The 24,695-nt window shown below is 31.1% G+C and overlaps 1 protein-coding gene across 1 annotated transcript; it reads right to left on the bottom strand.

Annotated features, from left to right (window-relative positions):
* Nucleotides 1-1,717: 1,717 nt before the first annotated feature.
* LOC126839569 (actin-binding protein WASF2-like) lies at nucleotides 1,718-24,695 on the bottom strand. Its single transcript, XM_050574933.1, has 4 exons — nucleotides 24,586-24,695; nucleotides 3,955-4,053; nucleotides 3,673-3,741; nucleotides 1,718-2,103 (listed from the first exon to the last, which is right to left on the bottom strand). Exons 1-4 carry the CDS (start codon nucleotides 24,638-24,640, stop codon nucleotides 1,718-1,720), a joined length of 609 nt encoding a protein of 202 aa, XP_050430890.1. The 5' UTR covers nucleotides 24,641-24,695.

Below are 24,695 nucleotides of genomic sequence, written 5' to 3'. Positions count from 1 at the left end.
AGGACAAGAAAAATATTTGTTGCTCTTACCGATTATAATATCAACTTACTTTTTGATGATGAAATTTCACAAAATGTACATGATAAAACTAATGGAAAAATTACGGAGTTGAGCGAAAAATATGGCATATCAACCACTTTTGTAGACCATTTAGATGTGATTGAATTTAAAGCAATCATCGGTTTACTTTGGACATGAATCTCATGGTGTCATTCTGGACATTTTTTCGTCACGTTTTGTGTCACAGTGCTGATTTATGCATACTTAATTAAAGTACTTAAATATAATCTGTATTATATGGATAAATGTAATCTTATTATAAGTAAGCTTATATAATAGGCCTAAGCTCTTGATGATGCTTATGATGTTAAGTACTTAAGTCCCGAATACTGCTTATAATCATTACCTAATCAAATATTATATAATAGGAAGCCGATTATCGGAGCTCTTAAACTCGTTAAATGTTCATGAACTTTCGATTTTCAAATAAGGACTAATTTTTTGTATTAATACACAAGAGTATCTCTAATAAACATAACCTAAATCTACCGGTATTTTCCTATAACCTAAACTAGACTAGATATTTCATTGATTACAAATTTTTTATGTTAATAATATTATTACATGTAAATTGACATTTAGAAATCAAAATTGAATAGCAATTGATTGAATGCAAATTATAGGAAAATGTATGTTATTCTAAGAGCAAAGTTCTACAAAAAGAAAAATTTTGGTGACACAGGCTTGGGACATGGCTAATTACTTAAAATAAATATACAATATTACTATTCAATGGGGTATGGGGTATAATTAACTCTTCAGACAAAAATATGGTAAGCGGTAATAATTGAGTAATACAATTAAAACATTATAAAAACGTTAGATATTCTGAACTATTTCATTCAATGATTGACCGAGAAGCTCGTTTAACTTTAAAAGGATGACAGGTTTTGATAGTTAAGACGAATAATAATTACTAAAAAATAGTGCCGTATTAAGGAATTTTAGAGCCCTAGCAGAAAAATAAAAAATCGAATTGTTTTAGAATAAAACTGAAAATAAAAAAATACAAAAGTAAAATCAATAACAATATAAAAATGTTTTTTCTTAATCACAGCTTGTAATATAAAATAATCATAGCTTTCTGAAAAAAAATATTGAATTTTTTTTCGAGTAACAGAAAGTCATTAAAGTTGAGTTTATTACCTAAAAAGTTGATTTTTTCGTGTTGTCGAAAATGTATCATTGGTTGACTTTATTTTCTATTACGCATTAACTTTATATAAACACAAGGTATCTATTGTGCTGAACCTATTTTTCTGTTGTTTGTTACATTTACTTAATTTGCATAACAGTACATAAGCTAGGCTTTCATTATGTGTAATTGTCAGTCGGTCAGTTTGTGTTTCTCCATGATACAGTTGGTTATTACGGTCAACCATTGACTATTAAAGTGCTTATTTTATTATTATTAAACAGGTTAACTTACCTTTATGATGTGTTTATTATTTCCGAGTCTATTTTCATCCTTATAACAAAAAGGGGTAGATGAATTAAGAAACAAAAAATACTTTGGATAAAACAACAGTTCTATTTCATGCGATTATAAAAGCGTACGTCTTAAAATGGCGGCATTCGGTTAATGTTAATTATTAATGTGTATAAAACACACTTATTTCGATGATTGTCGTATGATTGGAATACAATATTGTCAACTTCATTCTCTGAGTTTTTTTAATTTTTTCTTTTGGTTTTCCAAGGCTTGCACAGTGATTACATGCCGCACTGGTATGTTGGACTGTTTCTTTTGCTGCGTTCTCGCCAATTGGTTGTCGGGCGACGACGGCGGCGTCGACTCGTCGTCCTCGGCCGCGGTGCCGAGGTTCATGGGCGGCAACGGGGGCGGCAGCGGCGGCGGCGGCGACGGTGCGTTGTGCTGCGGCTGTTCGTAGTGCGGTCGAGACATGTGAAACGATTGCGACGACAGATGGCAATTCGACGGCGTCGGCGACGCTGAGGCCGACACGAACTGCGGCGGCATATAAGATGGCGGCGGGGGCATCAGCAACGACGTCCTGGAATCCATCGAAGTCGAGTTCAACGCTGCAACACCGCAGAATAATAAAAAAAACTATGAAATCAGAAATCCCCGGTTTAATTGGTTTAAGCTGTTATAATGGGTTCCGAGCGATCCTATAGTATTACATTTTCAATAATTATAATTATTAGTAGTAGTTATAATTGGTATAACTTGGTTATAACCAGTAAAAATAAAAAGGACCAAAGTGGTAACTTGTTATCATTTGGGACCTACGACCGAATGTCTGTCGATCGTTATCAATGTCCGGGGCCCTGCTAGTAGTATCTTGGAGTAAGTATATTGTACGCACCATTCAAGGCATGCACTTTGTCACAATAACTTAGTAGACAGTTTTATAATAATTAAGTTTATTGAGAAAGGGTCGAAACACGGTATAGACTCGGATGCAGTGGCGTATTTTGGAGGGGAGGGGGGTGTCCACGGTGTCTGGACATCCCCTGGCTAAAAAAAAATTGTATTACACATGACAAATTTGCATTAAATATACAACAAATAATTACATTTTTTCTTACAACGAAACCACTAGTTTAACTTTACAAAGAACACCACAAAGGCATTCTATAGGTTTTACATAGATTTACTTTAAACTTTCAAAAATATATTTGTTTAAATTATAATTGGACATTTGCCATAAGCAAAAACCGTAAACGTAGAGACCGACGATTTACTGCAAAAACCTAAAAGTTAAGACCTTGATTTTATCATTTAATTTTATTTAGTTTTGTTGTAAAAAGAAAAGTACATAGAATACAAATAATATAATATTATAATCAAATATTGTGAGTAAAAATCTTTAATTTATAATTATATAACATATTATATTATAAATATTTACTAACAGAAGTAAGTTTTTAATGGTCAACATCGGAGGGGGGGTGGCTTAGAATTTAGACCCTTTCTCAATAAACATAATCATAAAACTGTTTATAACAAGTATTGTGACAAGGTGCTGCTTGTATGGTACGTCATTGAAAGAGTAAGAAATTACTTGTTGCATATAAATGGCAAGACAGGAAATGAAAAACACTTATCAAATAATATCCCTAGAGACACTTTTACTTTATTTCACTTTTTTAGGTAAGTTTTATGATTTAAGAAAAAGACTAAAGGTAGATCTAGAACATATAACATATACAATGGCGCTATAACATTTACAATTTTTTCAAAACTCTTGTCGACAGCAAATTTAAATCATTATTTATAATAAAAAAATACTCTGTGAAAAGAGGTGTTTCTCCATTATATGTGTGACTAATGAAGTTTCTCAAATGACCGATTACATTGTTTTAGAGGAGCTAATTATTATAATTTTAAGAGGCCACCTAAATTTAAAAAAAAAATCGTTAAACGTTTAGCAAATTTAGCTAGCGTCAGTGCCCAATATAACAATTATTACCGATATAGTACCTTATTGAGGTGTTTTGAATAATACTGTATAGAATTATTAAACTTTGGGCACAAAATCAATTGAAAAATGACTTTGTCAATGCAGGGTGGTTCTTATTTTAACTTTGGATGAAATTATAAAACTGCTTAAATATTAAACATAGATAACTAATTATTAGATTCACTTGTCAAAATTCGCGACTGTTGATTCAGACAACAAGATATGTGCAACCGTAATTTGGTCATCTCTTCTTCTGAAATCATTAATCGAAACATTGACATTACTTTTTTATTGCTTTTTTACACACTTCAATTTAAAACAATATTGTATAATTTAGACTGCAAAGTTGAGACACATAAGTGTCTAGTGACTGTAATATTGTATTACCTTCACTTTTGCTAATATATGAATAATAAATAATTGTCAACAAAAATGATTACTGTACATAATATTATCTGTATTATACCCATAATTTCTCTGATTTCTTCTCTTAGTGCTGCCTTATTAGAAATTATGTCTTTACGAATGTCCCGTAAATTCTTTTGTAATTCGTTGTGTATGTCATCTAAAACAAAATGAAAATTTAAAAAAAAATGCATTTTAAGTTTTTACGTTGCATGCTCGTTTAAGAAAAGTGTTGCATAACAATCTGTGAAATTCTTAAAATATTTTAAAATAGTATTAGATTGAGCTCGTTGATTGGGTTTAAATTAAACATTATTTTTTTGTTTGATAGTTATGATTTTAAACTAGCGATCGTATAATTCTAACCTTTAGTTTTTATGACTTCAAAACAGGTCATTGTAAAAGTGTTTAATGTCACTAAATTCCATTCAGTTTTCATCAATCTTTTTTTTTATGCTTATAGAGGACAGGTGGTTTATTTTTTAAAGTTTTATAGATATTATATTCTGCATATAACCATTTCTAAAGTTACCGAATTCATTGTGCTGATTTAATGACATTATAGAGGGTAGTTTTAGGTAAACCATTATTGCGCCACCAAATGATTTTTTATTTAACACCATTACTTCATTTGTCAGTATGAGCGGTTAAATAGTTCTGATTAATTACACCTAGAAGTATATTTTCATATCAGTTGGGTGAGTTCTTTGTAGTTCCTCTAATTTATAAAGTTGAATTTTATTACGAAGACATATTAATAACTGCTTTCTTTAGTTGTTAAACAAAAAAAAAATGTAAAATTTACTGTTTTTAAATCTTGTACTATTATCTTTAAATATAAATACTGTATAGTGTAGGTACGAGGTGTGGCAATTAAATAACGAGAGTTTTAAATTTTAAAAAATATATTTAATATTTACAACTATTTATGCACCCGTGCCTTCACAGTACTCTCCTCCGAGTCTAACACACTTGGTCCTGCGTTCTTCCCATTTCCGGAAGCACCCCTGGAAGTCTCCAGAAGTTAGGCTCTTCAACACCGACGTTACGGCACGTTTAATGTCCTCCAAATCCCCTTATAGCGATGTCCCTTCATCGGTGCCTTCAACTTTGGAAATAGCCAGAAGTCCAGTGGAGCCAGATCAGGGCTGTACGGGGGGGTGGGGGAGCGTTGTTATGTTCCTACTGGTCAAAAACTGTTGAACTTTTAATGATGTGTGAGCAGGCGCATTGTCACGGTGAAGGACCCAACCATTTTTGGCTAATTCCGGTCTCACACGAGACACTCTGTGACACAATCGCCATCTGGCGAATGGTCTCTTTATTAATACCGAGTTCACTTGACATCGTTCGGATTGTGAGGCGTCGATCCGACCGCACCAACACTCTCAAACGTTCGACATTTTGCCTAGTGTGCACGATTTTAGGGGCACCTGACCTTGCATCGTCTTGCGTTGGTTCTCGGCCCGATGCAAAACGTTTAGCCCATTCGTGCACACGTGGTTTTGATAAACAGTCATTACCGAACACGCGTTGCAATTTACAAAAAAAATTTCGACCGGTTTTTCGCCAGATTTCACTAAAAACTTGATGACGATTCGTTGCTCGCATTTCACGTCGCACATTTTTGTACGTCACGACACTAACTACTAACTTTGAAAAATCGCAGAGCACAAAAATATTACACCGATCACTATCAAACGTGGCAGAGTTGTGTATAATCTCGTGAACTTTACGTCAAAAAATTTTCAATATGTCAGTGTTACCACTATAGGAGCTAGAAATAAATTCTCGTCATTTAATTGCCACACCTCGTACTTAACACTTCCCTCAACGGGAAACAATAATTTATAATGTAATTTGTTTTTTTTATAAGTCATGTAGATTTGACGACCAAAAAACCGCTAAAAAATATGAAGATATCTTATTGGGAAGGGACAGCTTCGTCATCTTTTCCAAATTGCATATAACTATTATAAAACATTTGGATCTAACTTTTCGCGAATTTTCAGTTGAAATTATGAACACGACTACAGTCTACTACAACTAACAATGTTTACAAAAAACCTTAGTGGTTTTGTAGTTTCCTTTTTGGGACACGTCTCTTAATTTAACTAGTACCATCATAATACAAGCAAGGCGAGTGAACGCCAAAGGGACAAACGGTATTCGCAGCTGTAAAAAGTACAATTTTAAAGGTACGCACCTAATTTTCTAACCAATTCCGTTTGTTTTGTAACTATGTGTTTGAACTCTTCTTCCACCCGCCTGTTCTTCATCCATTTTCTTAGAGCTCTGCTCAAAGTCGTCCAAGAAGATTTTGCCAAATGAATTATAAAGTATCCGTGAATTACAATCATATACGACTGTTTTATAGTAGACAAAAGAAAACGTTAACCCACGCAAGATTGGGAAATAATTTATTCTTAATAAAATATTATATTATTATTATTGTTAAAACATGGTTTATACATGGCGTTATTCTCATTATTTCTTATTTTTTTAAAAAGGAAAAGCAGTAATCCCGGTCCAGTTAAAATAATTAATATATTGAACTCGAAGTGTATTGGGTAGATCTTTCTGTCCAATTTGTTTATGCATTACCGTGCTAATTGTTGGTATTATCCAATTTTGTAGCACCTCCATCGCCGACATATTATGTATGATAAATAACGGTATTAGTGTTCAATTATTTAAAACTCCGAGTATATTGATAGAAACAACAACGACAACCATTTCTCGAAACACTCGGTGATCTTTTCCGGCAAAAACATAATATTGTGTTTGTATTTATTAGTAATTTGTATACAAATGTAATATTTAGAAAGATTGTATTGAAAAAAAAAACAAGCACAAGTTAATTTTTTTCGGCCAGTATATTTTATTCGGCGGTAAATAATTTACATTGCGTTTAGTAACACGTCCTACAAATGTTCAAAAAAAAAAATGGGAATTTAAGTTAAATGATGCTCTAACCATTTAACGTAAATATATCCATAGTTGATAATTGTAAGTGCATCTAGCATTATTTCTTAAAAATAAATTTATTGATAGCAATATACCTTTACCTATTAATTACTATAGGTACAAGAGTTTTTTGGATAGAAAAACATAATATCATCGTTTCTCCAGTTATATTTTTTTCTATATTGTATTTTTTATTGTTTATACATGCTGTGTATATAAACACCCCATTTCTATTTTCAGTCACAATTTGCTAGTATTATAATAATAGATATGTATAATTCAATTGCTATACATTTCAGATACCTGCCCATCATTAGCTCTTAATAGATACACAGTGGGACCAAGCCTACTGGGTTGGAACATATTATCAGAATAGGTATAGTTGTGGTGACAAGCATATGAATAATAATTATAACCTAGTGATAAAATCACTTTTATATAATATACGTTTCTATGTGAATAGTAAAACCCATTATAAATATAAATAATATATAGACCATAAAATATGTGTTTAACCTAATTGTGTCATTTCATTTTTTTACTTTTATTTTATTAAATTAGGCGGATACAGATTTTCAACTCCACGACTTGCCACGATTTTATTATTTTAATAAAAGTAAAAAACCAGTAAAGTGAGGTCCAGGCATAGTAGGGGCGGGGATGTCACAGACTTACATATATTATATTAATATAACTGAAAGTTAGTAGTGAGTAAGTAAGGGAGGGTCAGTGTTCACAGATAAAAATAAAAGTATCGATAACAGCATTGTACCTAACGACAATATTAAGGGCTTAAAAATTAGTTTTTAGTATTAGGGTGGATACAATTAGGGTTGACCGTCTGTCTATAAAATTGTATTGCCATAACCCATATATCATGATTAACAATATAATACAAATATGTTCATTACTTGTTGACTGTCGATTCACTCACACAGAGCAACCTGGAAATTGACTACAGTCAAAGTGTAATTTTCCCCTTTTTGGGGGTTTTCTTTGATAAAAAAAAAAATTGTTGAGTACAGATTTTTGATAAAATTCTATATGTTAGGTATAGTTCCATTGTAGATCTACCGTCAGTCTAATTTTTAAGAAAACTGCTTGAAAAAAAAGACTTAAGATATTTTTTTGGTTTATCAATGTTCGGTCGGTAGTATACTATGTTTAAAAAATATTCCACGCAAATTTGGAGTTAATTCGACTATTTTTAAAACATTTTAAAGAGCGAGTGTTTTTCTCGATTTTAAAAGGGAAAGAGTAATTTTTGAAAAACGCGGAAAGTTATAGTTGCATACAAGTCAATATGAATTATAGGGTGAGAAAAGAGTGTACAAATTAATACCAATTTTTTTTATGTATTTTACCATAAAAAAAACTTATCATCCCACCGCTGTTATTCGGAATGCGTCTCGGACCCTTGTAAAGGCCGTAAAGGGCAAAAGCACCATATATATATACATATATATTCACCTTTAGTATGAGACAGCGCTGCAATCGATAAACCAAAGTCTGTGTAAAGCATTGCGCAACTCGCGTCCGCCCTCCGTTCTGTGCTATCTGCTGAGAGTATACATTATTATGTGTCGAGCGGCATTTTGTGTTTTTAGCACAATATCGCCGACGACATATTGCCTTATCGCTATATGTGAATAAATACACGGTAAGGGCTGGTACGAACCTAATCAGTTTTCGTTTTACGCATATTTTGCAACCGTTTGCCAGGCGAACATGACGGCGTGTGCCATGTTGACCGACTCGGTCGTGAGCGACTTCAAGGTGTGCAAAAAGTTCGGCTTTGATAACAACCTGGACACGGTGAGAAACGTGGATTTCTCTTTGGACGGCAATTACTTGGTGTCGTGCACCGAAAACGGACATATAGGCCTGTACGATACAACTTTGGGTTATCAATCGAGAACCTTGCACTGCAGAAAATATGGCGTCGACCTCGTTCGTTTCGCCCGTTCCAACGAAAACGTCATCCACTGCTCCACAAAAGTCAACCACACCGTTAGGTACGTTTGTGTACATTGTTTTTTTTTTTTGTGTGTATTGAGTGCTAACAAATGTATTGTTGACATAAATATTGATTCAGGAGCCATAAATTTCGACCGGTTTAAGGGTAAACTAATATTAAGGTTTCCTCTAGTTATTTGTCGACAATTCCCATAGCCGCGATTAGACGGGGGGAGGGCTTAAGGGGTATTAGCACCCCTCGTTTTAAAATAAGCACCTTCTTATATTTGTTGTGTTTCTCTTCTTATAAAAATGTTGATAACAGCGTTTATATTATTCGCAGTATCATTTATAAATTGCAGGCGGCTCTCGTGCTTCCCACTTGTAAACGTTCGTTTTCTGCCCTAGACCCTAAAAAATATGACAAATTTAGTTAACACAAACAAAGTTATTACATATCTACAGATGAAGATACAAATTTATTATTTTTTATTAAAAAAAATATTCATAAAATTCAGTGTTTAATATTAAATTATTATACAACATCCTTGTTAAAATAAAACACCTCATTATTTGAAATTTAAATTTAATAATACCTAAATTTGTTTTATTGAAACTGCGCCTATGCCTACCCCATCTGTAAATTCTACTGGTTTACTACAAACACTGTTGACGCTGGTTTTCGCCCCCTCGTGCACATCCTCTATTATTTTTACACACATGAATAAAATGCTATATAAAAGCATACTCAATAAATTAGTCCATCGTTCACCTTCCTGGCATAGTATCGTTACTATATATTGTTTTATTCCGCTACAGAAGTGTCGTTTTATCTTATAAACGGTTTGCTTTTCGATTCCACTAGATATCTATCGCTGATCAACAACAAATACATATACTATTTCCCGGGACACGCTAAGAAAGTGACCACGTTGTGTATGTCGCCCACCGAAGACTTCTTCATATCCGGATCAATAGACAACGGCATAAAGCTTTGGGACCTGAGACATCCAAAATGTCAAGGATACATGCACGTCGCCGGAACACCGACTGCTACTTTCGATCCATTAGGTTTGGTCTTAGCGGTTGGCATAAACTCGGAAAAACTGCAATTATTCGACATCAGGTACTACACCGTCGTCAAGATAAAAATATAATATGTACTAAGACAGAATTGCAACGTATCGGCCTAGGTAGATTGATTTTGCACCGGTTCTAGTTCACCTTATAGGCCATGCCCTTGCAAAGGGTCTAAGAACAATTATTCAAATTGCGGCCGAAAAAAATGTACACAATGAACTAAGTAAATCTAACTGTTGATACAACCACTATTAGAAAAAATAAAATATTAGAACACTTGCTAACCCAACCTAACCGCATCGAAGTTAAAAATAATTATACTTATCAGCTTCGCGTAGAAGCTAAAAGTCAGTCGTAAAACCTTTTTCATTTATCAAAAGTTAGTTTGTTTTGTATAAATAATACTAGTTTTGTTTCGACAAAATAATCCTAAATTTCCAATTTTAAAGACATTATGTCGAGATCGCTTATTCTATTTTTTTCATCCAATCAAGCATAGACCGCAGGTTTTTCACTTTCATTCTTTATCCAACCAAATCTAAGATGATTTATTCGAATAAAAATATTATTCGACGGGTGTTCCAGCTCATTTAAGAAAAGTGTTACATAACCGTCTGTTAAATTCTTAATAGATATATTTTAATATGAGATAAACAGCTCATTAGATTGGGTTTATATTCAACATTTTCTTGTTTGGTAGTTATGATTTTAAACTAGCAATCGTATAATGCTAAGCTTTAATTTTTATAACTTGAAAACAGGTCATTGTATACGTTTTTAATTCAAGTCCAAACTGAAATCAATTTCAATCAATCTCTATTTAAATAGTTTATAGAAAATAGGTGGTTTTTTAAAAGTTTTTTGGATATTATAATCAGCATAAAACCATAAAATATTAAAGTAACCCTTACAAAAAAAAAATATTTAATTAGTTTTCTATTTATTTATTTATTTTTTAATAATAAATATTGCAATCGAAAAATCATTCTTCAGTCGGTCGAAAAATGTTACAGATAGTTTTTTTATTCGACCACCAAATCTAAGATGACTTATTCGAATAAAAAAAAAATCATTTAAATCATTTAGCTAAAAAATTATCTAAAATAATGCCCCAACTCTGCACGTGTTTGACCGCCGTACGTTTAATTGTTTTCAGGTCATACGACAAACCGTTTGTTAGCGTTGACTATCCGGATCACAAGAGACGTGTGAACTGGACGGATGTGAAGTACAGCGAAGATGGCCGGTTGTTGCTGATTTCCACCGATATATCTTCGATTCGAATGGCAAACGGATTCGATTGCAACCCCGTACTGGAACTTAGGGATTATGTGAACCATCCGGGCCTTCCCCTGGAGGCGACGTTCTGCCCGGACGGTCGATATGTGTTCAGTGGCTCCGCAGACGGTCAAATCCACGTGTGGAATACTAAGACTGGGGTTAAAGTATGCGCCCTCCAACCCGGCGAACCTGGACCAGTTCATTGTTTGAAATTCAACCCCAAGTACATGATGTTTGTGTCCGCCCTGGCAAATATGTCGTTCTGGGTCGTGAAAAAAAAACCCCTAACCATAAGACCTTTCGGTTAAGTTAACATTTTAATGTACAAAAATTACCTATAGTTTACTACTTAAAAACGGGCGGAGTGGCGTCCTGTTAGGGGAATTGAAAGCGGCCGGTTTTTTAATGAGTTTTGTATGTAGACATTAATTTAATAAAAGAGGGGTTTTAATACAATTGTTTTCAGTTTAATTTTTTAAGCTCGAGGCAGCCTATATTTTTTAGCTCGTACATTTTTTTCTACGAGTAAAAGCCCTTCTGGTAGCAAACAAGTACTTTTGCTGTGAACAAAATTGTGAGGCTTTTTCCGGTCCAATTTCAATTAAAAATATCTCTTTTTTTCTGTAAAAACAATTTTTAAGCCTCTTTAGTGGGTTTTGTTGGAAACCTGTTTTCATTTAAACATTTTAGTTTTTTTTTTTTTTTGTAATTAAATAAATTAAATTTGAAAATGTTTCAATATTAAAACCATTTTTTTTGACATCAATAAAACAAAAGATAAAAAATCCGTTTCCAACATAACCTAGTAAAGTAAGTATATCATTACAGAATAATTGAAATTGGACCATCTTAAGTATAGCTAAATTTTGTAAGGATTTTAAGTCTAAAACGTCCACAAAACAAACCGCTTTCAATTCCCTTAAGTTACTCAGCAAATAATATGCATTTAAATATATACCTACAATGTATGAATGTGCCAAAAATAACATTTAAATTCATTATTCTACTTTTTTGTTGTAATTACTCTCACATGAATTTTCCTTTTTTACTTATGTTAATGATATACTATATTATGTTACCTTATTATTAATATTTGGCGCCTGAGGATAATATCTGATTGTATCAGGCCATTATTGTAATAATAAATACATCTTTTCCCAATTTTTTTACTTAATTATGTGAATAAAATAACTCGTTAAATAAAGTTTATTTAATAATTTTAAATGTTTTATTTAAACAAAGATATTAAATAACGCATTTATATTTTAAAGAGTTAAAATAACAAACCTCTATTTCTGTCGATTTTGTTAATCTGTCAAAGTATAAAAAATAAAAATGTTTTTGATTATAATATTATTAAAAGTTTTAAAAAAATGTATTGGAAATAACACATTTTTCGACACGGGAAATAAAATTAAATAATTTACAATAGTTCATTTTGAGCAATCTCTTATTTTGAACTTAAATAAAAATTGCCTAGGTGTAATACTAGATCCGAGTAATAATAAATTCTTATACATAATTATTTGGATAATTTTTTTAAAATTATCATTAAAATAATTGTTTATCGAATAACTTGTAAATACAAATTTAATTCATAAAGCGCAATTTGTACTTCTATTCCCTACTTAAATTATAATTTAATCTTGGCTTGTTCATTTTGAATCAAAACAAGAGAAAAACTATTTTACTTTTATTGACTTGAGTATGTTTTAAGCATCAAAGATTTATATACATAATATTATTTTACCCTTTATATTGGCTGTCTGTAGGTTATTAAATTAACAATAAGAACTTATCTGTTGTTATAGTTGATATATATTTATACGAAAACTTATAACTGAGCTAATCGAAAGTAAAGCAAAGTAGTTATTGATAGTTAACAATACCACATTAACACTTGATTTTTGTGTTACTTTGCGAAACCTATAAAAGTTAATCCTAGGTTCAAATTTTTGCTGAAAAAAAAATAATTGTATTACATTGAAAATTAAGTTATATATTTTCGTAAAGGTTATATTTCACTACTTCATTTTTATAATAGTGATTAATTTGTGAAAATATTACTAATAATATTACTTCAGTTATTTTATTCGCCAAAAATGTACAATGCCCTAAAAATCCAAGTAATTATAGATTTATTTATGTTAAAAATTAAAAAGTTGAAATCAACTTAACGACAATTTTAAGAGTTATATTTTTAATATTATATTAGTGTCATTAGATTTTTTTTTTCTATTTATTCATTTATATGTCTCTTTTTAGAAACATATCTCATGTTTTTTTCTATATCAGAAGTATTATTCAAATCGTGTTTAGTACAAATATTTTAGTCTGTTTAATATTGTTTTTAAACTTCAGATAAATCCTGAACAGAGAAAATGAGCACAAGGATTTTTTTTTTAAACTGGGTCCGTTTAAATTTTTCTACCGAGTATTCTACCAATTAGTTGAAGCTCTTTGTCAATATAGTAGTGTAAACATATTATTCTGGTCCTTATATAATATGTACATGAAACTAAAATGCATATTTTGTTTGTACATGCAAAGCTATTACACTATATATAATAGTATTTAAACAACTTTAAGGAAGCGAAATGTAAGGCACATTGGGCAAATAATTTATTGTCCGTTTTAATACACGGTGTTACTTTCGGAAAACAAATACTAATTAGTTTATATATATATATATATTAGAGGATATTAGTGACACTATCGAAAATGTGTCAAGAGCCTATACAAGGACTATACTTATTTTTATAGGGTTCGGTTAGGTTTGTCCAACCCACTACCTAAACACAATCCGCATAAACGTTTTTCTAAAGAAACGGTTAGGTTAGGTTAGGTCATCCCTTGATTTTTGTAAAAAGGTTTTCTTGATATTGTCAACAGTTGTAACCAAACAATAAACGAGCTAGGTCACGGCACTTCTTTGGGTCAAACTTGGGTAGACTAAGGGTGAAGTGGCTAGTCCATTTCGTTTGACATTTCAATGTGAAAAAAAAAATTAAGGTTAGGTATTAAACGACGACCCTCGCTTACCGTAAGACCGTTAAAATCTACAATCGAACAACACCCATTTTTCCAGCACAGGTCAAGCTATTAATTTTGCACATTCAGCCGCTCTTATTTTACCTGACCAAAAGCACACAATATATTTGTTCATGGTTTTTTTTTTTTTTTTTTAATATTAGCATTGACAGTTTAATAGTATATACCCAATGAGATAAGCTACGTTATACCTATCGATTGGACATAAATTTAGCTCAGTTCCCTTAGAAAATAGCTTCAATTTTTTTTGTTGTTCCAAAATTTGTTTTTTTATTCTAAATCGAATGTCACCGTCAAAATGTGTCGCTCATACTTCATTATTAGATCAAAACCTTACAATTGATTTAAATAACCATAAACATACTTAATACGTCATTCTTAATAAAGTGTTTAAACTTATTTGAGTGTTTGTACTAATATTATTACGTTAGAGTGACTATATAGACGTCAACACATAACAAATACATTCAGGACTATATAATATTGACTATAATATAATAAAATTAGTTGAGATTTAATTTTAAATTAATTAAATCCATTTCTTTTAATAATAGTTTCATAATAAAAAAAATCTGTAAGAACATTTTCAAAATTATGATTTTTTAATCAATTTTATGTCATGGTAAAATGATTATTATTGTTATTAAACCTATTAATTTCAATATAAGTCCGTAATTTGTTTTTCCGGGTTTATCAAAATATATAGTATGTCCACACATACCTAGTATTTTTATGCACTTAAAATTAATTTCAATGTATTTATCTTTACCTAAATACATATTACGTGCCAAATATTTTGGACTAATGTTATGGTTATGCACTCAAAAACAAATTCACTTCAGTAAATGTCAAAAATTCAATAATGTAAAATTTGAAAAGCAATAATAGTTCTGGACTATTAATATTTGATAGCATTGCAAAAAGGAGCATATTTTTAATGTTTGGACATAATATCATATTTGAACCGCTAAATACAGAAAGGGCACAGGTCCACATTTTAACAATTTTCATCAGAGACAAAAAACTTAATAAGTCTGAACAGAAATTGAATTGCAAATTGTATGTTGTTAAATAATTTAGTATATGACATGATATACACGGTGGTTCTACGACCACTTACAGAAATATTACAAATCTAGGTACTCGAAGGTTTTGCGGACACGGCACGTTTACGCTTAAAATTACCAAGAATATATTACCATTTTCTTATAAATAAGTAGTTCTTTTTTTATTACAAAAAAATTCAAATAACATTAATACGAGTGGTTTATTTGACGATAATGAGTCGCAAGTATTTTATTTATTGAAATTTCACTCGCACAAAACCATATTATGCAAAAAAAAGCGATTTTTGTAAAAGACTGGAAACGTACCCTTTCTGTAGACTTGGCGATTCGTTACATTGATTTGGGACTTTACCGTATTTACGGTTTCAAAAACGCAAAAGCCATAACCACGGTTATGGGTGTTAAGTTACCAGTACAGCAGCCGGGGGTGCACAGCGGTGATAGGGGGTATCACCACAATATTCGGTTCCCGCAGGTCTACAGGGCTGTTACTGGTCGCGCGACAAGCAACGTGCCATCGATTTTGGTAAACAGGTAGGGACGCCGCCGTGAGAGTTCGCACCTCACCCCTATTAAGTGCTCCTATTTGGCGTTTAAACTAAATTTTCTTCAGGTTTGTATAATTCAATTGTACTGTCGAGGAAATACATTTTAAATAGGCATTTCCGCGTGTACATTGCACTCGAGGCTGTTAAACAAATTTAATCCATCCCGTCGGTCGTGCGACTCGTCAACACAAACCACAACCAGAAGAGATCAGCTTATATCTGGGTTACTGTGTAGTTTGCCGTACAATAGGCATGCAAACGCAGCTGAAAAGGAAATTTCAATAAAATACCATATCATACACAGACAACTGACCGTTAACCGTCGAATAAAATAATCAAAGGTAAATTTTCCATGGACGTGTTCATGTTTTTTTTAATATAACATGTCTTAGTTAAAATATGTAATACCTAATTATTTCTTCACTATTGTTTGTAGTTTCTTTTTTTAGAACTTGTAATTAAAAATTATACCAAACATTAATTAAATCTTAAATTTTTTTCAAAATAAGTAATTCGTTTAATAGTATGCTTTACTTGTTTAAAAAGGTAAACATGACTAAAAAAATGTCGACTAGGAAAAAAATGAAGAAAATCATGAAAGAACTCAATATTGCCTATGCGTAAGTGTACAAATTATTTTATTTTAACATTGTTTTAAATCTTTGATTACATAATTCATTTTTTACAGAATATTTGTTAAAATCAATTTGAACCATGATAGGCCAAACATTCTGAAGGATTCGTTCTTTGATGTTGATTACGCTGAATTCATGAACGGTGATGAATACGCAGACTTATATATAGGTAAATGCAATGATAACGATTTTAGTAAACATCAAATAACTTTATATTTATAAAGGGACAATTCAAAGATAAAACAATTGTGTGCATTTATTAGTTTATTACTCTTTATCGGTAATTTATTTCTCCAACCCAAACAATGCTACAACAGAGTGCATTTTTAAAATACTAAGTATTTCGCTCAATATAATAATTGCTTAAATAAAAAAAGGTCTTTTTCAAGGAAATACTTAAAACAATTTGAAATTTTTTATTAAAATATTTTAATTTCAAAATATAGCTGTCTTTCTCTAAACCCACATTATTAATCGAATAAAAGACATTCTGCGTAGTGTTTTTACGCTTAACATTTGGACGTATAACCGTAAGGAATGTTTATTGGTTTATGAAAAATGTTAAAAAGTACTTCCAAAATGGTATATAATATTATATGTAAATAAAAAAAATCAAAATATGTTTTTTAGTTGAAAAAAAATTTGAATATAAAGAATACAACTCATTTGGCGAAGTAATTACAGATATACGGCGTGTTTTTTTAAACATTTATACATATTTTGGTGTGAGAAGTAAAACTACTACAAAACTATTACTTATAGAAGAAATTTTTGATAATTCCATTTCTCAGCTAAACAAGTAAGGACACAATATATTTTTTTTTAAATCATATAAATTGGCTCAATATTAGTAGCTATATTTATTACATAATATCATAACATAGTTATTATTGTATATTTAATATACAAGAATAATTATTTTATGTATATTTGTTAATATATGCTGTTTATCATATATTCGTATTTATAAAAAAAAAGTTATACGTTAAAGATATTATATTATATTACATGATAACGTTAAAGACATCTTCAGAGATCGGCAGATGTTCAACTCGCATTGGATTTGTTTAAAGCGGATGACACGCCCGATTATAAATTTTTATACCCCAAAGGTATTTTTGTAACAACATTATAATTACTTATGGTGTAGTATTAGAAGCTCGTTAATTAGGTATTTGCTGTTAACAAATCTTGTGACTATTGTTGCGATAAATTTAAATTTTACAAGTTCTTGTGCAAATTAATTACCTATTTAAATCAAGAAAACCTTACTAATTTTCTTTGTATTTTTTTTTTTTTTTACATATTTTTATTTCACAATTAATGAGTTTCTTAAATTGTTTGTTTACATTTTGCCATCAATATTTATTTGTTTTTTTTTAACTTTGTGATTTAAGGTATTTACGATTCAGCGTTGTTAAGAAGCGTAGCTTATTGTCGCCCGCAACGATTAAAACAATATTATAACGTTCTTGGCAACATGCTTGCAAAGGACGAGCAAGGTACTGTATTGCTAAAAGAACTACTAGAATGGAAAACTGAAATTTGTTTTAATAACAACTATCACTATACAAGTTCAACATATGAGGTTTGTATGAAAAATTACCAAATTATATTCCTACAGTAATGTAAACAAGAATTATTATTAACGCTGCAAGTACTAAAGTATGTTTTTTTTTTTTAATATTATCTATAGTTGCTAGAAATAGGACACTTCATATTGATTTTGTTCGGATCTTATGATTTTAAAATCGTACATCAAGGCGAAATCGAAAGAATGTTCCTAATTCCCAAAGAATCGACAACAATGTGTAAAATAATGACTGTGCTATTAAATCCCGTGGAGGGTTTAAAACATGATGGTAAAATACTGCCTTATGAAGTTTGGTCAGTCGCATTGTCAAATAAAGTGTCGGCGTGGTATGAAGTTTATCATAAAATGAAACGTTGCAAAGTAAACGTAAGCTGTTAAGATAATGACTAATGTTTTTTGTTATACGTGTAAACATTTGTAAATAAAATAAAAAATATACTTGTTTCTTTTAGGTATTCAAAGCGTTAGGCATCCATCCAGATTTTTGGGCAGCAATAGGTGATAGTAACCCATTACTTGATCACGACTATTGTGAATTACCGTACATCATGAAAGTTTGGCTAGTCAAAGGACTTTGCGATCACGTATTCGTAAGTTGAGCAGCTTTTTGATTTTGATTTATCACGTGACATTTGTTTTTAAATATATTATCAGTGTTGGGCAAAATTTAAATGTACAAATAAATAACTTTTTATTTGTGATAAAAATAAGTGTTTCGAAAACTGGGTTGTAAACTTTGATATTCAATCGAGGACACAATGTCATCGATTTAAATTTAGTTCTACTGAAAATTGACCGTAAGCACTATGAACTCTTCTAGCAAGAAAATTGATTATTATATCAGTCTTCTAAGCTGGAAAACTAATATATATAAATATATATATGTATTATTTTTTTTATTTTTTTTTTATTTTAGGATAATGATCATATGATAAACGATATCATTAAGAATAGCAAAAAACGACAGTGCACAATATGGAAGAATGAAAATGGAACCGAAGAATATTTTTACTTTCAATCCATGCCAGATCTTCGATTGTATTATATTCAAATTCCCTGCGGGGAGGTATTTATTTTATAGGAAAATTTAACGTTTCTTACCTATTTCTGGTTGGTTGATTATAGTTAATGTTTTTTTACTTTTTGTTAGCCCGATCTTGAATTCCTTAAGGCAGAAAAAATTCACGAAAACATGGAAGGTGCCACACCATTGGTTACTGGTAAATCTATACTAGACTGTTAAGATAATAAATATATATATATATATTTATACTCATTGTGTATGTTTGCAGACGAACACAGTGTATTTCAATCGAAGTGCCATGTCCAACCCAAAGGAGGGAATTTCAAACTGATAGCCGACTCTGTTCAAGCAATCCGTTCGTTTATCGAGAAGCTTGTGATCGAGAACAAACCCGAAAGCTTAATAAATGCATTAGAAGAACTTCTCGATGAGGTCGAGCCGTTTGAAGCCAATATTTTACTTGAAAACAACGTAGCCAAGATAAATATTTATAAAGATTGGAAATCGCATTTCGAAAAAACTCAAAAAATTGACCCAGAATCGGTTCAGCAAACTACAAACAAAATCAAACAACCCGAAAACATAATAGGTATTTTAATTTCATTAAGGTTTATTTTCAATTAAATTTTGCTATTTGCTTCCTTTTTAATATAAATTAACTTAAAAAAAATCTTGTACCTAGTTTATCAGTTATGCGGCTCAAGTCAGAGTACAATTATCAGATACAAACAAAACATTTCATTTTAAAAAACAAATTTAAGAGAAACATCTTATAAAGATGTTTACAATAAATAAATCAGTATAATGACTTATAGAATATTTTAGACAGTGATTTTTGCGTATGATTTTATATGTTAGCGTTTAGCGTAAAACCAAGTTAATTAAAAAAAAGACTACCTTAAAATAAAAATATTTTAGTCATAACATTTGTGTCATGGTTTGATCACTCCATTCCCACTATATTTTTTTTTATAATTTTTCTAAGTAAGGTGTATATATTAATTTTGTTAAATGTACATGTTAACTAAACTTCATTTGATCCGATACTCTGGTTTAAATGTTTTACTACCCGAAAGCTTTAATTTTTTTGTTCCTAACATAAATAAAGTGAATAACACAAATATTTTAATTAAAAATGAATAAATTTAAATTCATACTTCATTTAGTAGATTATCTAAAATAATAGGTGCATGTGTTTTATGTAATAGTGTTTAATATGTACTTCAATTTTTTAGTTAAAACTGAAGATATCAATTTTGATGAGTGTCAAAGCCAAGAAGATGTTAGTCAAGAACCTGTGAACCCGACTTGCAGCAAAGAGTCCAATAATACTTGTGACAATTCTAATATTCAAGATAACTCCGAGATTGTAAAACGGCCAGAAAACTGTAATTCTAGTGTAGCCCAATCTGTGTACAACGAATCAAACAAACAAACCGAACAAGACGTTGAAAATCTTAGAAAAAGGAAAACACCTTCGGAAGAAATTAAAAATTCCGATAATCTAGAAGATTTGAAAACTAAAATACCTAAAACCGGAATATTTATAAAGACCGAGAAAGAAGAAATGATTGAATCCAACGACCAAGAAACAGAACAGCTATGTAATGGGAGCAATGAAGGGGTGAAAACTAAAAAACCTAAAACCGGAATATTTATAATGACTGAATCCAACGACCCAGAAATAGAACAGCTATGTAATGGGAGCAATGAAGGGGTAAAAACTAAAAAACCTAAAACCGGAATATTTATAAAGACTGAATCCAACGACGTTGAAAATCTTAGAAAAAGGAAAACACCTTCGGAAGAAATTAAAAATTCCGATAATCTAGAAGATTTGAAAACTAAAATACCTAAAACAGAAATATTTATAAAGACCGAGAAAGAAGAAATGATTGAATCCAACGACCAAGAAACAGAACAGCTATGTAATGGGAGCAATGAAGGGGTGAAAACTAAAAAACCTAAAACCGGAATATTTATAATGACTGAATCCAACGACCCAGAAATAGAACAGCTATGTAATGGGAGCAATAAAGGGGTGAAAACTAAAAAACCTAAAACCGGAATATTTATAAAGAGTGAATCCAACGACCAAGAAATAGAACATTCATGTAATGGGAGCAACAAAAAAATTAATATTTTGTCATATTGGAGCGAAGGTTTGAGTCCATCAAATGATAATCGAATGACAGCGATTGATAACAAATCGTCCAACAGTTTGAGTTGTAACAACGCTATAGCTACATCTGAGACACTAAACACTACTACGACTGAATCCAACGACCAAGAAATAGAACAGCTATGTAATGGGAGCAATGAAGGGGTGAAAACTAAAAAACCTAAAACCGGAATATTTATAAAGACTGAATCCAACGACGTTGAAAATCTTAGAAAAAGGAAAACACCTTCGGAAGAAATTAAAAATTCCGATAATCTAGAAGATTTGAAAACTAAAATACCTAAAACCGGAATATTTATAAAGACCGAGAAAGAAGAAATGATTGAATCCAACGACCAAGAATCAGAACAGCTATGTAATGGGAGCAATGAAGGGGTGAAAACTAAAAAACCTAAAACCGGAATATTTATAATGACTGAATCCAACGACCCAGAAATAGAACAGCTATGTAATGGGATTAATGAAGGGGTGAAAACTAAAAAACCTAAAACCGGAATATTTATAAAGACTGAATCCAACGACCAAGAAATAGAACAGCTATGTAATGGGAGCAATGAAGGGGTGAAAACTAAAAAACCTAAAACCGGCATATTTATAAAGACCGAGAAAGAAGAAATGACTGAATCCAACGACCAAGAAACAGAACATTCATGTAATGGGAGCAACAAAAAAATTAATATTTTGTCATATTGGAGCGAAGGTTTGAGTCCATCAAATGATAATCGAATGACAGCGATTGATAACAAATCGTCCAACAGTTTGAGTTGTAACAACGCTATAGCTACATCTGAGACACTAAACACTACTACGACTGAATCCAACGACCAAGAAATAGAACAGCTATGTAATGGGAGCAATGAAGGGGTGAAAACTAAAAAACCTAAAACCGGCATATTTATAAAGACCGAGAAAGAAGAAATGACTGAATCCAACGACCAAGAAACAGAACATTCATGTAATGGGAGCAACAAAAAAATTAATATTTTGTCATATTGGAGCGAAGGTTTGAGTCCATCAAATGATAATCGAATGACAGCGATTGATAACAAATCGTCCAACAGTTTGAGTTGTAACAACGCTATAGCTACATCTGAGACACTAAACACTACTACGACTGAATCCAACGACCAAGAAATAGAACAGCTATGTAATGGGAGCAATGAAGGGGTGAAAACTAAAAAACCTAAAACCGGAATATTTATAAAGACCGAGAAAGAAGAAATGACTGAATCCAACGACCAAGAAACAGAACAGTCATGTAATGGGAGCAACAAAAAAATTAAAATTTTGTCATATTGGAGCGAAGGTTTGAGTCCATCAAATGATAATCGAATGACAGCGATTGATAACAAATCGTCCAACAGTTTGAGTTGTAACAACGCTATAGCTACATCTGAGACACTAAACACTACTATCATAGTCGAAGATAAATGTCCCAAAGTTAACGTACCTAAAAATGCACAGAGTTTTGTAAATCAGCCAAAGTCAGTTAATATCACTAATACCAAAAAGTTAATCCCTAAAAAGTTACAAGCCGCTAAAGATATTAACCAGTCAAAGATGAACGTCGACATTGAAATTATAGTAATCGATGACAATCCCAGTAGCCCCGAAAAATATACAAACAAAACTATCAAAAATGGAACAAACAAAACAACAACAACCACAAGAAATGACAATGTTTCTTTGATTAAAAATAAAATCAACCAAGTTGAAATTGTCATCAGCGACGACGACGAGGATGATGTTCAAATTTTGTCCTATAGGAAAAGCCCTAAAGTTATACCGGCAAGTCGTTATAAAAATCCGCCTAATACCCAAAGTGCTTCGAACAACAATAACAAACAATTAGTTCCTACTAATCGCAACACTCAACAAGCTCAACTATTGGAGTCAAATAGTGCGGTGAGACTTTCCAGTGCTGTTTCTAATACACCGATAAACATTAATAAAATTCCAGAAAACAATTTGAGTCCTGCGGCCATGAAACAACAACAGCCAACGATCGCAGCTCATTATAATGTGATAAAAATAGAACCTACGGTTTTTGATTTGAACATTAGTCTTTCAAAACCCGCTTCGACCCACGTCAACGTAAAATGCAAAGTTGTCTCCAGACCGAGCGTTGACGGCGAAATCCAATTTTCCGTACGTTTTCCAAACGGTCATCTTCACCCAATGTCCAACGATTTAATAAATCAGTACCTAAAAGAGCACAACAATACATTACCCCATTATTGGATGATACCATTGTCAAAGGAAGTTGCTAAGAAATACGGCTGTTAATTTTTCATCTAGTCATATTATAAGTCATAAGACTATACTATTGTAAATAAGTTGAAGTTTTAGCCAAAATACGTTTTATCTAAATAGGACGTTATGCACTCAATTTCCTAGCGTGTTTAAACATACCTACGCGCGGAATGCGTATTGCTCGCTCGGTGATGATTTTGGAGCAAAAATACTTAAAAAGAAAATGAAAGATGACAAGATTTTGGAGACTGTGTCATATCCATTTTTTTTGATGAACCTAATAATTAACTTTTAAAATATTTTTCTTTTACTTTTTTAAAATAACCAACTCTTTTTACATTATTCATTTTTTTTAAATCAGATAGGATATTGCCTTCGAAATGTTGTCTTTCGATTTTATAAAAGGTGTTTTTGCTCATTCTGCGTAGCTATGTTTGGACAGAATTTTTTTATATTTTTTATATATTCATATAATTAATTTGATTATTTTTATGTTTTAAAATGAACATAAAATTCAGCGCTCGGGAAGTTCTTTTAACAAAGTATCTTTTTACGTTCCCAATAAATTTTGTTCTTTACATTTTAAGATAATTTTAGTGGTATATGGTTGATCTATAAAAAAAAATAACTTTAAGGAAATTTTTTTTTTTTTAATTGAAAAAAAAATGAAGTTCACGGCCAATAAAATTTAATGATGCCAGTTTTGTTCCTTCACACTAATACTCCGATACATTCCAAAAATTAACAAAGGCAATTAAATAAGTTCTCATGAACGTGTTACTTCCAAACACTGTACCTATTTTAAATTTACTTGCTAGACATAAAATAACATTATATAATTTTTTTTAGCATGTTTCAATTTTCATTCACACCTTAAATAATATATTACACTTGTGCCTATGTTTAATGTATATTTACTAAGTGTAAAACATTTAGGTATAATTTTTGATGTGTATTTTTTAATGACTACTAAATTTAAGTTTGTTACTACTAGCGTTATTGGAAAATGTAATAAAAGCAAATGTTATGTAATGTAGGTAATAGCATGTCTTACCTTCTTCTCTAGTCGATTTTCGATAACTTGATTGTTCTAATAAGGTATTCCTCATTGATTTATTATAATAAATGTATGTAGAGTTTTATAGTTGTTTAACAAACTACTAC

The sequence above is a fragment of the Adelges cooleyi genome, unplaced genomic scaffold (genome assembly GCF_023614345.1).
Source record: "Adelges cooleyi isolate 19-005CV unplaced genomic scaffold, UGA_ACOO_1.1 ACOO_flye_CR_arks_rails_tigmint_CR_PRNA_306, whole genome shotgun sequence".
Lineage (NCBI taxonomy): Eukaryota > Metazoa > Arthropoda > Insecta > Hemiptera > Adelgidae > Adelges > Adelges cooleyi.
The sequence above is the reverse complement of the archived record's forward strand: the minus strand, read 5'-3'. Positions and strand labels throughout refer to the sequence as shown.

Coding starts and splice junctions, on each gene's coding strand:
- LOC126839569 (XM_050574933.1), bottom strand. CDS start 24,640: ATGAGGAATACCTTATTAGAACAATCAAGTTATCGAAAATCGACTAGA. Junction 4,054..24,585: donor AAAATCGACTAGAGAAGAAG/GTAAGACATGCT, acceptor ATTTTGTTTTAG/ATGACATACACAACGAATTA. Junction 2,104..3,672: donor ACAGTCGCGAATTTTGACAA/GTGAATCTAATA, acceptor GCGGTGTTGCAG/CGTTGAACTCGACTTCGATG.